The following is a 14,960-nucleotide window of genomic DNA, read 5'->3' as shown; positions in this document are numbered from 1 at the left end:
AGCAGTTTTAAATTTTTTAAGAACCATTTTAAGGTCAAAATTATTAGCCCCTTTAAGCTATATTTTTTCCCGATAGTCTACAGAACAAACCATTGTTATACAATAACTTGCTTTTATTATTTTTATTATGATTAATTACCATAACCTGCCTAATTAACTTAATTAACCTAGTTAAGTCTTTAAATGTCACTTTAAGCTGTATAGAAGTGTCTTGAAGAATATCTAGTCAAATATTATTTACTGTCATCATGACAAAGATAAAATAAATCATTGATTAGATATCAATTATTAAAACTATTATGTTTATAAATGTGTTGAAAAAAACTTCTCTCCGTTAAACAGAAATTGGGGAAAAAAATAAACAGAGGGGCTAATAATTCTGACTTCAACTGAATGTACCCTTGAGGTATTAATAATGGACCTTTTGGGTACAAATTTGTACCATTTTAAAAGGTACCACACCAGTGACAGCTCGCGCACCTTTATTTCTGAAAATGTACAGTATGATGATTAATTTCCATAAAAAATGATCAATTTATACCAACATTGAAAATAATAATAAACTATTTATTTATTTTCATACAGACGATGAGAATAAATTTAATAAAACATGTTATAATAAAAAGTGATAATAAATTATAATCATAATAAATTGCACCAGAATTGAATTTAATCTAATGAATTTATATTAATCATTTATTTATGTTAAATTACTATATTTTTTTATTCTTTTTTTTTTTGAAAATCTTTGTAAATGATTTAGTGTCTTCCATCACCCATTGAACAAAACATTTTGATGTGTGTTTGGACGTTGAATCTAAAAAAACTGAATCATTAAAAGTAAACAATTCAACATTGTATTCTTTAAAAAGTTAATATTTTAAACCCGCTGGTGAACAGAATATCCAGGTGAGCTGACTGGCTTACAGAAGTTGCTGTCTGTGTTTCTTATGCCAGTGGCTGCTGACACAGACACCTTCCTAAGGCTATACAGAGCGAACACATCGTTCCGATATAAGGTACATCTTTTATCCTTCCATCTCTCCACTTCAATGCCTTTCCTCTCTCTCTGCCCTCGGAAACACTATAAGCTATGACTCACCTCACCGCGCTGAGCAGATATTGGCTTTTAATTGCCTGACAGTCAGTGTGAAAAGACGTCCAAACAAACCGCATCCACATTCCCACCAAGGGAAAACAAAAGTGATGGAAAGCAGGGCTAATAAATCAAGAGGGGGAATATGGGACAGCCTGATGTGGTCTGGTCAGTATGTGTGTGTGTTTGTTTGTTTCAGATCAGTGCTGACAGTTTTATTCTCATGTGTCAGTTCAGCACAGGCCTGCTTGGTCTCACTTGCACCAATCTCTGGAGACCGGACGTGAATTCACAGATTTATACATCAAAAGTAGACCAACAGGGAACAGGTGGGGAGTTGGAGAGGATTCAAACGGAGATGGAGACTGTAGAGATTCTGCAGTCCAATGAGAGCAGTCTAGTTTTTTAAAGCTGTGTGAAATGAACAAAAGTGTCTGATGGTGGCATAAATCACTTTTGAATGCTGAGAGTTAATAGTTAATAGTGTCCATAACAAGATTTTGCACTAGATTTTTTGATTATAGATGTTCTGTATACAACACAAACCTTCTTTGGACATTTATATATACAGTTCTCAACATAAATGAGTACACCCCATTTTGAAAATAAATATTTTTTATCTAGGGTGCATTTGAACAAAGTAGAATCTTTATTAAAATAATATTTTAGTTACTGAACATCTTTAGAAATAGAACGATAATATATTTAAATTCATGTGAAATATTGGAAAATAAAGGACAAAATTTCAACGAAACATACTTTTTTTGTTTCTCTTGAATTTTGCTCTTTTTAAATGTTTAATTTAATATTTTTCTCTAACATATCAATTTCGGTGTACTTATTTTTGGACTGTTTTCGTATTTTATTTTCTTAAATAACCTCAGAGTTTGAGTTTAATACTGACTGATATAATGTACAGTATATGCACAAACATAATATTATACAGCTTCCTATAGAACATAATAATTTAAATCAGAGATTTACGAGTGATGTCCTCATACATGTATGTTGAGCACTGTATAGGTGAATACTATACCATACATTTTCACATTCACAATCAAATGAAAAATGTAAATTTATCGCATTCACAAATTGACCATTGGCTTAATTTACTGCACAGGAGGTCTATTGATTTGCCTTCAACCATACAAACACACTCACACAGTACATAATATATAGTAGAAATATACAAAGGTGACAAATCTGACAAAGGTCTTGTCGCCTATCCACATTTTAGGAACAACAAATAATAACTTGACTTCTAGTTGATCATTTGGTATCAGAAGTGGCTTATATGAAGGCAAAGCCCTCTAGATTGCGCTTATTTCACCAAAATAAAATATAATCATGACAGTAAGGTCTGATTATGCTTAGACAAAAGTCTAATATAAAGTGATGGTGCAGTAGAAAATTGTGTATGACCTCCATGAGCTTGAAGGACTGCATCCATACATCTCTGCAATGACTCAAATAACTTATTAATAAAGTCATCTGGTATAGCAAAGAAAGTGTTCTTGCAGGACTCCCAGAGTTCAACATGATTCTTTGGATTCATCTTCAATGCATCCTCCATCTTACCCCAGACATGCTCAATAATGTTCATATCTGGTGATTGGGCTTGCCAATCCTGGAGCATCTTGACCTTCTTTGTTTTTAGGAACTTTGATGTAGAGGCTGAATTATGAGAAGGAGTGCTATCCTGCTGAAGAACTCGCCCTCTCCTGTGGGATGGAGTTCAACAGATGATAAACTGGAAAAATCTATAGCTTCTGCCGCTGTTCCAAATGATCAACTAGAAGTCAAGTTATTATTTGTTGCTCTTACAACTGGAATCGATGATAAGGCTTTTGTCAGGTAGTGTATAGTTGGAAGAATCCTCAGATACTTGGATTTATTTTGTGTTTTCATTCCAACATAGGCATTATCATAAAGATTTGTAGTTTGAGGATTGCTTGACTCACAGTGTGCTCTTTTGGGTCTTACAGTACATTCAAATTACCTGCTGTTCCCCTCAGAACTCTGCAGATCGAGCATGCTGCTTTAAGCAAATTTCATATGCTATGTCAAACACCTCTATACTTGAAGGATATTCTGACTGGGTCCAGGTATTTAAGGAAGTCAGAGGGCTCAGGGTGATTCTGTATTCAGATCAGCATTCATGCTATGCACTTTTCATGGTCAAAAGCACAATAATTAACTGCAAATACGTTTTTCAATAAGCAGTAATACATTGTGAACAATAATAGTTGCTTGATCAACAGCTTTTAAAACATTAATGTGACAACAACAGATAAGTCTGTTCTCCTACGCTTGAGAATCCCTTAAACCTGGAGATTGTAAATGTACGTCATTCCTGACGGAACAGTGGAGGCGTTGGGATCTCACACTAACTCACAGTGTCAATCAGTCTTCACAGTTTCAGCAGACACCTACACCAGCTCATGCAGTAACACAGCATTATCACAATAACTTTCTTTAAAACTCTATAAAATGTTTAACCATCCAGTGATACAAGCAGAGTAATCAAGAAAACATTTGGAGCATTTTAAAGTTTTTTCTTAGATTTTAGTATAAATATGTTAGTCTTAAGGTATACTATAAGCCAGTGTGCTCCAAACAGTGACAAAATATGCATTATCCATTTAAAAGACATAACCATACAAATCTATACTGTAGGTTTGTAATTCTAGTAAAATGAAGAAACTTGAATGGATTTGTTGTCAACTCAAACTTCAGATTTCATCAAGTCTTCCGACCGATCAAATGCTCTCTCTAACATTCGATACATCCAGTTACCAAATCTCTTGCAAATATAAGAAAATAACAAACAATAGCCAAACTAAGTTAACTCCGTATTAGTCATTAGGAAATGGCAAGCCTCAAAAGGGAAAATACACCGCATACAAATATACAAAGTCAGCATACAGGAAATTAGGAGATTCAAAGATAAATCTGTTACTCAGCATATCATTTCTTTTTTTCTTTTTGTTTGGTAAATAGTATATAGGGATGCTGACAGACAGTGTAAATACGAATTCCTTTGGGGTGAATAAATATAGAGCCAGATCAGTCTCCAAATTATTACACATACAAAATAAAATTCATGTAAATTCAAAACACACTTCATAAATATAACATAATTTGTGAGTTCTCAAGTAAAAATTATTAATATTTCCCCAAGTTAATTGTATTTGTGTATTTATGAGCTGTGTTTTGAATGTATGAATTGGAATTGCATATTTATGAACTGTGTTTTGAATTTACGAATCAGAATTGCGTATTTATGAACTGTGTTTTGAATTTACAAATCGGAATTGTGTATTTATGAACTGTGTTTTGAATTTACGAATCGGAATTGTGTATTTATGAACTGTGTTTTGAATTTACGAATCGGAATTGCGTATTTATGAACTGTGTTTTGAATTTACAAATCGGAATTGTGTATTTATGAACTGTGTTTTGAATTTACGAATCGGAATTGTGTATTAATGAACTGTGTTTTGAATTTACGAATCGGAATTGTGTATTTATGAACTGTGTTTTGAAATCACGAATCGGAATTGTGTATTTATGAACTGTGTTTTGAATTTACGAATTGGAATTGCTTATTTATGAACTGTGTTTTGAATTTACAAATCGGAATTGTGTATTTATGAACTGTGTTTTGAATTTACGAATCGGAATTGCGTATTTATGAACTGTGTTTTGAATTTACGAATCGGAATTGCGTATTTATGAACTGTGTTTTGAAATCACGAATCGGAATTGTGTATTTATGGACTTGCGTATTTATGAACTGTGTTTTGAATTTATGAATCGAATTGCGTATTTATGAACTGTGTTTTGAATTTATGAATCGAATTGCGTATTTATGAACTGTGTTTGGAATTTACGAATCGAATTGCATATTTATGAACTGTGTTTGGAATTTACGAATCGAATTGCGTATTTATGAACTGTGTTTTGAATTTACGAATTGAATTGCATATTTATGAACTGTGTTTTGAATTTGCAAATCGAATTGCGTATTTATGAACTGTGTTTTGAATTTACAAAATTGAATTGCATATTTATGAACTGTGTTTTGAATTTACGAATTGGAATAGCATATTTATGAACTGTGTTTTGAATTTACAAATCAGAATTGCGTATTTATAAACTGTGTTTTGAATTTACGAATCGGAATTGTGTATTTATGAACTGTGTTTTGAATTTACAACTCAAAATTGCGTATTTATGAACTGTGTTTTGAATTTACGAATCAGAATTGCGTATTTATGAACTGTGTTTTGAAATTACGAATCGGAATTGTGTATTTATGAACTGTGTTTTGAATTTACCAATCGGAATTGCGTATTTATGAACTGTGTTTTAAAATCACGAATCGGAATTGTGTATTTTTCTCTAACATATCAATTTCGGTGTACTTATTTTTGGACTGTTTTCGTATTTTATTTTCTTAAATAACCTCAGAGTTTGAGTTTAATACTGACTGATATAATGTACAGTATATGCACAAACATAATATTATACAGCTTCCTATAGAACATAATAATTTAAATCAGAGATTTACGAGTGATGTCCTCATACATGTATGTTGAGCACTGTATAGGTGAATACTATACCATACATTTTCACATTCACAATCAAATGAAAAATGTAAATTTATCGCATTCACAAATTGACCATTGGCTTAATTTACTGCACAGGAGGTCTATTGATTTGCCTTCAACCATACAAACACACTCACACAGTACATAATATATAGTAGAAATATACAAAGGTGACAAATCTGACAAAGGTCTTGTCGCCTATCCACATTTTAGGAACAACAAATAATAACTTGACTTCTAGTTGATCATTTGGTATCAGAAGTGGCTTATATGAAGGCAAAGCCCTCTAGATTGCGCTTATTTCACCAAAATAAAATATAATCATGACAGTAAGGTCTGATTATGCTTAGACAAAAGTCTAATATAAAGTGATGGTGCAGTAGAAAATTGTGTATGACCTCCATGAGCTTGAAGGACTGCATCCATACATCTCTGCAATGACTCAAATAACTTATTAATAAAGTCATCTGGTATAGCAAAGAAAGTGTTCTTGCAGGACTCCCAGAGTTCAACATGATTCTTTGGATTCATCTTCAATGCATCCTCCATCTTACCCCAGACATGCTCAATAATGTTCATATCTGGTGATTGGGCTGGCCAATCCTGGAGCATCTTGACCTTCTTTGTTTTTTGCGTATTTATAAACTGTGTTTTGAATTTACGAATCGGAATTGTGTATTTATGAACTGTGTTTTGAATTTACAACTCAGAATTGCGTATTTATGAACTGTGTTTTGAATTTACGAATCGGAATTGCGTATTTATGAACTGTGTTTTGAATTTACAAATCAGAATTGCGTATTTATGAACTGTGTTTTGAAATTACGAATCGGAATTGTGTATTTATGAACTGTGTTTTGAATTTACCAATTGGAATTGCGTATTTATGAACTGTGTTTTAAAATCACGAATCGGAATTGTGTATTTATGAACTGTGTTTTGAATTTATGAATTGAATTGCGTATTTATGAACTGTGTTTTGAATTTACAAATTGGATTTGTGTATTTATAAACTGTATTTTGAACTTACAAATTTGATCTTTGTATTTATGAATCGTGTTCTGAATTTACAAATTGGATTTTAGAAATGTGAATTGTGCTGTGCACATACAATTTTTTTTTTCTAAATGTATTATTTTGAGACTAGTTTGGCTCCATAAATAATGTCTGCTTTCAAGTTAATTTCATGAGAATCATTCACTTTCAGCCCAGAAAGTTGCAGCACTGAGCAGATCATATGCGCACTGTTTTGTGGTAAGCACAGACCACAAAACATACCAGAGATACAACACAACTGCATTTGAATTTTGCAGAAAGCTGCATCTTAAAGTGAAGATAGGGTGAGTCGGATTCAGTACTATTGTACACTGTGGCTGTCTTGAGTCTGATGCACTTGACCTCAACAGCTCTGAGAGAGTTGTGATATAAATGGAATACTATTGGGCTACTCTATGTGCCTGTTAAACTTAAAATTATGTCAAACACTGAATAAAAATGCACATTGGAAAGCACAAAGGACTTTTAAAGTCATTACTAAAGTGTGAATTTGCTTTTCAAACAACAAAAAAAGTAAAGTTTTGTAGAGATTTATCCATTGGCAGTTGCTTTCTATTGGTGGATCTTAAATAACTGACGGGAAAATCCCACCATAACGCCAGCAATCAGATCATGAGAGAACAAATGTTCAAGAGAGAAGTGTTTTGATTAAAGCCTACGAGCACCAATGAATTTTCTATCATTAATAACAAACATTGCAAAATTGCACCAAAAATAATAAATGATCACTTTGAACTTAATGTGAAACTATAATGAAAATGGAATATAATTAATTTCTCTATCTCTCTAGCTTATTAGTCCTCATAATCAAAGCTGTTCACCAGGTCACTGTAACCAACCCTCTGTGCTTAGATATAATTAAAAAGCACATGTTTTTTTCCCCGCCTGCGCACCCGCTACACCAACAGCATCAAAGTATTATAGATCATGCACTCTAGCCTTATTATCCAGCAAAACCCATGAGCTGGGAGGGAAACTTTTTAATGTTTTGTGTTTATACCTACAGACAGTTAACCATTACTGTCACTGCATCTGATCCTACACTCTTAAACCCTGTGCAAAGAGGAGTTACCATTGCAAATTCACAGTAGAATCCACACCACAACTTTAACAGTAATGCCAGAAAATAACAACATGACTGGAATCACTTATAAACTTAAGCTGAATAAGCATGTACTGACATCAGAATTCATCTTGCTTTATAGAGCTTAAGCATTTAAAACATCAGATTGCAGATAGCATGTATTCTGTCACCATTTAAATGAATATTACTTAGTGTGAAGAGCATTTTAAAGTGCTAATTGATTCAAGAACCAATACTAAACTTCATTTTCACCTCTGTAACAGATCCACAAGGGTTTGTACAGTAAAAGCTTTCCATAATTCCAGCATATCCTCTTAATTTGCTGCAAACACAACACAACACAACATCTACTTTTACCAGCTAACGCCTTAATTAGTTCATGCTGTCAATATCATGACAGGAAGCAGTTATTGTTTAGACAAAACATTTATTCTTGAGCGATTAATGAAAAAACTCCAGTAATAACCACTGAAGCTGTCAAATTAACGACTTGCTTCGAAACTGCATCATATCTGTAGCATTCAACAAACCTAATGCAGAAATCTAATGTGACGTGTCAATCTAAATGTAATGAGGCAAAATGACATTTTTCACTGTGCATTTTTATATTTCACTTTAAACCGTGGCAATTAAATCAGCCAATGTTATCACTTGATTGAATGGGCGTTATCAGTGGTTATCAGCTGATAGATATGGGCCAGTAGGGGCTCAGAAAGCTGTTATCATCCATCCACATGGTTAATCAGCTATAGATCACATACGGCTGCAGGCGAAACTTAACAAGAATTATTAATATTATTCAATGAATTTCCCATTAATTGAATTTTATTAACGTCTACCCCTACCCCAACCGTCACAGTAATGTAAAAACAGATCTGGATCTGGAGGCTTCTCTATTAGTATAGCTGATTAACTATGTGGATTGATGATAACAGCCTTTTGAGCTACTAATAGGTGCCGAAGGCCCCTACTGGCCATTATCTATCCGCTGATAACCACTGCACTGATAATGCCCATTCAATCGAGTAATAACAATCAAAGGGGGTGAATTAAATAGTGCAGCATATTTTTTTTTGCTGTCTGATCTTTAAATTTCTTATGCATGTTAACTTTGACACTGATGGATTTTTAATGGTGAAACAGAGAAATTGAACCGTCACAATGTAATACACACTTAGTAAATGAGAAAATTCTGCTCAAGTATATTGTTTGTGATGAAAAAATGGGTTGATTAACTAGTTACTTTAATCTCAGTTTCATCATTGAACATACTGTAAACTCAAAAACATTGTTCCTTTCCTACATTGATGAAGAAATGCATGTTATGATTAAACTGAATTGGTTTGTTTTTCCTTTGATGCATGTAAACACATTATAGGAGACCTCAAAAACTCCTTTTTAGGTATTGGAAACCTTCTGTGAAATGCAAATCTTGCACGGATGATAAGGACTCTTCAAGGAACCTTCATTTTCACCTTCAAGAGTGAAGTCAAATTTAAAGCACTGAAACAAAGGATGTGTGACATTTCTGGGCAGTTTCTGTCAAGATCTGTCAGGTCTAATGAGGAGTGGCTGTGAACTGCAGTCTTTGGGTCTCGCTGCAGATTTCTGATATGGGTTAAATTTCAGGTTATGCTCTGAAGCTCTCTGACACTTGTCTAAAAACACATTCCAGATTTGATCTGAGTTTTTTTTTTTCATCTGTGCTTCACTGATAGTCAGAGCTCTTTTGTAGCTGACACATCAGTGTGTGCGATTGGTGGAAAGTGGATTTGCATGATTCTGCCTGGAGCAAAGAGCTTTTGTTTGGAGCAAAGTCAAACTTTCTCTAAGATTGCTTTAATTCAGATTTTTAGCATGCTAACAGCCTATAATAAAGTGTCAATATTAACATAGTTCAGAAAACAATATTAAACTGATTCACTTTTGGTATGGACGATTAAAAACTAATTTGAACGTGTTTTAAATTTAACAGTGTTGAAAAGCAAAAAATGTTTAGCAGCAACAGAAGTATTTTATTTATCCTTTATTTTACAAGGAATTTCCCATTGAGATATGCATCTTTTCTACCAGGGGGTCGTAGCCAAAAAAGCAGCACAAAAAGTTTCAAATACATAATTAGACACACATAAAATATCCCATTTTAAAATTTTCACACAACATTCCAAAGATTCTTCCAGGTAAGACTTCAAACGATTTTTAAAAATATTTAGAGATGGAATTGTTTCTAACATGATAACACTCTGCATTTCATTCCATAATGTATGGCCAGAGGAGGAAAACCCTGTTTTACCAAACTCCGCACACACTCTAGGAACCGTTAAATATAATTTATAAGAATTTCGTGAACTATAACTACAAGTATAATATGATTAAAGGTTAAAAATATAAGATGGCAATTTACCCAATAATGCCCTAGCAGAGGATAGAAGCATATGTATTTTTCTCCTTTGGTGAAGGGAAAACCATCCAACTAATTTTTACAAAATACAATGATGAGTACTTTAAGATGCATTCGTCACAAATCGCATTGCAGCATGATATATACGGTCCAGCTTTTTAAATACAACAGGTTTGCATGCATATAAACTACATCTCCATAATCAATCACTGAAAGGAAACAGCTTTGGATAATTTCTTTTTCTTGCTTTGAAAGGAAGGCCCTTCTTAATACGAAAAAGAAAACCCAATTTAGGACTGAGCTTCTTTATGAGATTTGCAATATGGATATTAAAACCCAACTATTCATCAAGCCATATGTCCAAATATGTATCATTGTTTATTCTTTCAATACAGTGCCCCAGCAGGGTTAAGAATGTTGATATTTTGTACGACTGCAATTAAAAACCATATATTTATTTTTTTGCATTTAAAACCAACTTCAATTCCAGCAGTGAAAGTTGCAGTAACTGAAACGAGTCTTGCAACATCTCTATGGCTTGCAAAGAATGGACAATGCAAGTATGACAGAAGACAAAACTTCTGAATGAAGTCAACTTCAGTACAGATGCATTAATTAAAGTGATTTGTGTTCGTTTTTGAACTTGTCTTACATAAGTTGTGTACTATGGTTTGGTCTATAAGTAGAGACTATTCAGACAACATTGGATTAAACCAAAAGCCTTTAACAGACTCGTCCATCTGTGATGAACCTCCTCCGAGTTCTCTTATTCTTATTCAATTTACTCAGATATTCAGTTATGTCATGCAGAAAAGCTGCATCACAAAGACAGTTTTCAATTTGCTCAGCCGCTTTGCATAAAAATCTCTTGAGCGCTGCACACTGACTTAAGCATCCACAAGGCTGTTAAGCATCCACAAGGCTGTTTTCTGTTGCATATAGTCATGTGGAGAACAGTTTTCTTTCTGATAAAAAAGCTGAATGTTTCTCTCACTGATTTAATTGCATGGTCTAAATTTGCTGTCTTGCTATATTGCACCTCGTGATGAGAAATATAATGATTTGACATTAACAGAACGGTTATTCTTGGCATAATCATATATTATAGGTGCACCTTCTGTAAAAGAATGTCTCTTTAATGTGGGACACAAGCACTATCTTGACTATTTCCAACGTGTTCACAAACTGGAATGTTCAGTTCTTGAGTTCAACTCATACAGTAGACTGGTTCACACAATAATGGCTTCAATTCATGTTTTTTTTTCTGTTGTTTGTGAGTTTTAAAAGCCTCTGTGTGAAAAAAGGGACAGTATAATCCCTATTATGAACTATTCAGTTTTAGGTTGAATATCTGTACTTGATCTCCTTGAAGTTGTCCTCCTAGTCTCTCCTTTTTTGTTGGGTGGGTGTAGACTTTGTTCATCAGGTATTGTTGATTTTATGGTTTGCTATTGGTCAATTTCATGTGATTGACAGGTTGTCTCACCCTTGCAGCAAAAAAACACCTTATAAGAGATGTTGCTGCAGAAGTGGATTTGAGTACAGACATATATATATATTTTTACAAGGACTACAAGGATTACTTTTTAAAATTAATAAATTCATTAATTTTCCTTCGGCTTAGTCTCTGATTATCAGGGGTTGCAACAGCGGAACGAACCGCCAACTATACACTCTCACATTTACACACTCACTCAAACACTGCAGCCAGTTTAGTTTATTAAATTCACTTATACTGCATGTCTTTGGACTGTTGGGGAAACCGGAGCACTTGGAGGAAACCCACGCCAACACAACACAGGGAGAACATGCAAACTCTACACAGAAATGTAAAAAATGTATTAACTTTTATTTGATTTCAGTGTCTTTAATCTTCCATCACTTATAATCACTCAATTTTATTCAGTCTTTAGTTAAATAAACTACACACCCCAAGTAAACAGATTACACTCTACTGTGACCAAACAGGTAATCCTAAAATTACTAAAAGATCAAGAGACACAAGTCTGTTGTCTTAGTTACAACTACTGAAGTAACCAATCCAGCCTCATTGGAAGTGTGTGTCCAGGGCTACATTTTTAAAAAACAAGAAATATGTACGTTGGACTAGAGCTGAAGATCTTTCAGGTAGTAGCAGCAGCAGTGAAAGGGTGTTCACTGCGCTAATGCCATCTACAGTGAATTCAACAATGTTCCTCCACAACAACACGTAGCCTAATCTTGAGTGGGTAAGGGATTTTCAAATTACAACTAAATATTAATTAAACCATAAAATCATAATGAATACATAAGCTAGTATTGGCATTATTCCATTGTAATTCAGCTTCACCGTCGCCATAACAGCAGATTGGGAAGAGAAGTGGCGAAACAAAACCCACAGAGACTTTATTTTGAATTTCGTCATTGCCAAATACCCGTCATAATGTATTTTAATTTAATTTGTTGAGAAAGACTTATTTTTTATTTAATTAAAGGCTAAGTGTATGGACCTAGGCCTATTTAGAGTGCTGAGACGATGTTACAGAGGACTTATTTTGTTTCTTTGTTCCATCTTCCAAGTGGCCTATAGGCTACGTTTGTTATGAATAAATAAATGCAAAAAAAAAAATGCAAAAGAGCTGTGTACATGTGTAAACGCACATTTGAATAATGCCAGGCTTTAAACGGATTCGGGCTTTTAAAAAGCTGTCAATTCAAATGTACTTGTTGGGCTCGGGCCAAATTCTTTCGAGCTCGGGCCCTATCGAGTCTAACTTTTATGGCCCGATTACAGCTCTACCCTGGACTACATTTAGTAGTGGACGCTGTGTACATTTCTGACAATTTCAAATACGAATCAAAGGATACATTTTCTCATATGTGCTGTGTAGGTTTCTGGCCATCTCTCAATGTTCTTCTGGTGTGTGTCCCTCAGAGAGCCGGTTGGATTGCCATTGTGCATAACATATCAGCTTGATATCGACTGACCCACACATCCCCTTCCCTTAACCCAATCAATAGTGTTTTCTAAAACAAACTAGAAGTGAAAAGCTTTTGCGGCAACATGCTTTTACCACAGCATTAGACTGCTCTTTTTTTGGGTTTCATTTTACCTGGTTTGTGGAACCATCTTTTGGCAGACTCAAACCCCAGTCACTTCACTTCACCTCCCAAGTCACAGTGTTTACTACGAGCTACAGATCAAACCAGTCACTCTGAAAAAGCTGTGCATGCGGAGTTAAGCTGTGAGAAGTTCCACCCGGTAGCATTTGTTTTTACATACAAAATGCTGCCATTATTTATCCCGAGGCACATCAGTTCACAGAAATGTATCCCTGGGGACATTTTCACAATGGCTTATGTTAGAAATAATATATTGTACAGAAACACTTGTGGAGGGGGGTTGCTTAAGGAAGAGTTTTTTTTAAATAGTGATTTAGGTTTTAACACGCAGGCCTGCCTATACTTTTACTTTCAGAGTCACCTGATGATACATTAGTGATGTCGTTTGAGGTTTTTCTTGAGGCTGGGGATTACAGGTAAATGTTAGGTTTGGCTTTTTAGACCAATAATTTCACCTCATAAGTAGTTTTACTACTTTTTATTTAGTTTTGCCTGTAAACAGTTTTTTTCACTCTCAAAGCAGCTTAAAATCACCAAGGACCACAGATTCAACTAAAATATTTAAAACTGAAGGAAAATTTAATCTACATGTTGGCAAATAAACAGCATTTTGCATTTTAGATGAACCCTGTAAAGCACAGGTGTCAAACTCAGTTCCTGGAGGGCCAAAGCTCTTCAGAGTTTAGTTCCAACCCTAATTAAACACACCTGATCTAACTAATTGAGTGCTTTAAGCTTGTTTGATACCTACAGACAGGTATGTTGATGCAGTGCCTTCCAGAGTTTGACACCAGTGCTGTAAAGGAATAACTTGGCATACCGCCATCCACCAACCTGTATTTATTGATAATTAATCTCAACTTGTGAGCCTTATGAGGTCTGTTTGTTGTTGGGATTTCTTTAGGCAGAATCAGTCACGTCAGCCAAAAGAAACCACTGCAGTCTTGCTATTTTTAGCAAATAGCTAATAATGAAAATTGAATTATTTTTAAGTTTAAAATAACAATAATAATAATAATAATAATAATAATAATAATAATACAACAACGTTAAATACTGTATAAAAAACGTTTCACGATTTGTTCAAAAGAGTGAGGCTATACTTTTAACAGTCACTGGACTAAATTAGAATTTTAAGTAGAAAAAAATGAATGAATCAGAAAAATGAATCAGTTAATCTCTCAACAGACTGAATTAATTGAAATAACCACATTTACATGCAGGTTTAGCTCTCTGTTACTATGGACTGAAGCAACAATCTTAACATTTCTCATCGACTTGCCAGTGTTAAACAGAACTGCATCAAGTGTCACGCGCACACGTCAAACTGAAGTCAAATATAGCTTCGAAAACGTTACGAATTTCAGCATAACATTCTCACCTTGTTTGCCAGTGTCTTCGCACAGCTCCGTTTGATCTAGGGATCCGTACTGTTTCGGGGTGCTTCGTCCTTTTTCCATGCTGTGTGGCTCCACAGGACACTTTAAGTTTGAGCCGGAGGAGACTGTGGCTGCTTCGGTCCTCAGCCGGTGAATTAAAGCGCGGTTTGACGGACGGAGCTTTTAAACTCCATGTCCTCGGTGATGCTGCGAGTGTGTGACACATTGT

At 34.4% G+C, this 14,960-nt stretch overlaps 1 protein-coding gene across 1 annotated transcript in view; it reads right to left on the bottom strand.

Moving 5' to 3' along the window:
- The window catches only part of zgc:171844 (uncharacterized protein LOC100151763 homolog), a 40,020-nt gene extending 25,060 nt beyond the window's left edge, over nt 1-14,960 (bottom strand). The window contains 1 exon segment of the mRNA XM_056453477.1: nt 14,734-14,960. Within this exon segment, the coding sequence (XP_056309452.1) occupies nt 14,734-14,812 (79 nt within the window). The 5' untranslated portion in view covers nt 14,813-14,960.

This window comes from Danio aesculapii, chromosome 3, assembly GCF_903798145.1.
Source record: "Danio aesculapii chromosome 3, fDanAes4.1, whole genome shotgun sequence".
Classification (NCBI taxonomy): domain Eukaryota; kingdom Metazoa; phylum Chordata; class Actinopteri; order Cypriniformes; family Danionidae; genus Danio; species Danio aesculapii.
This window is presented reverse-complemented; position numbering and strand designations above follow the sequence as displayed.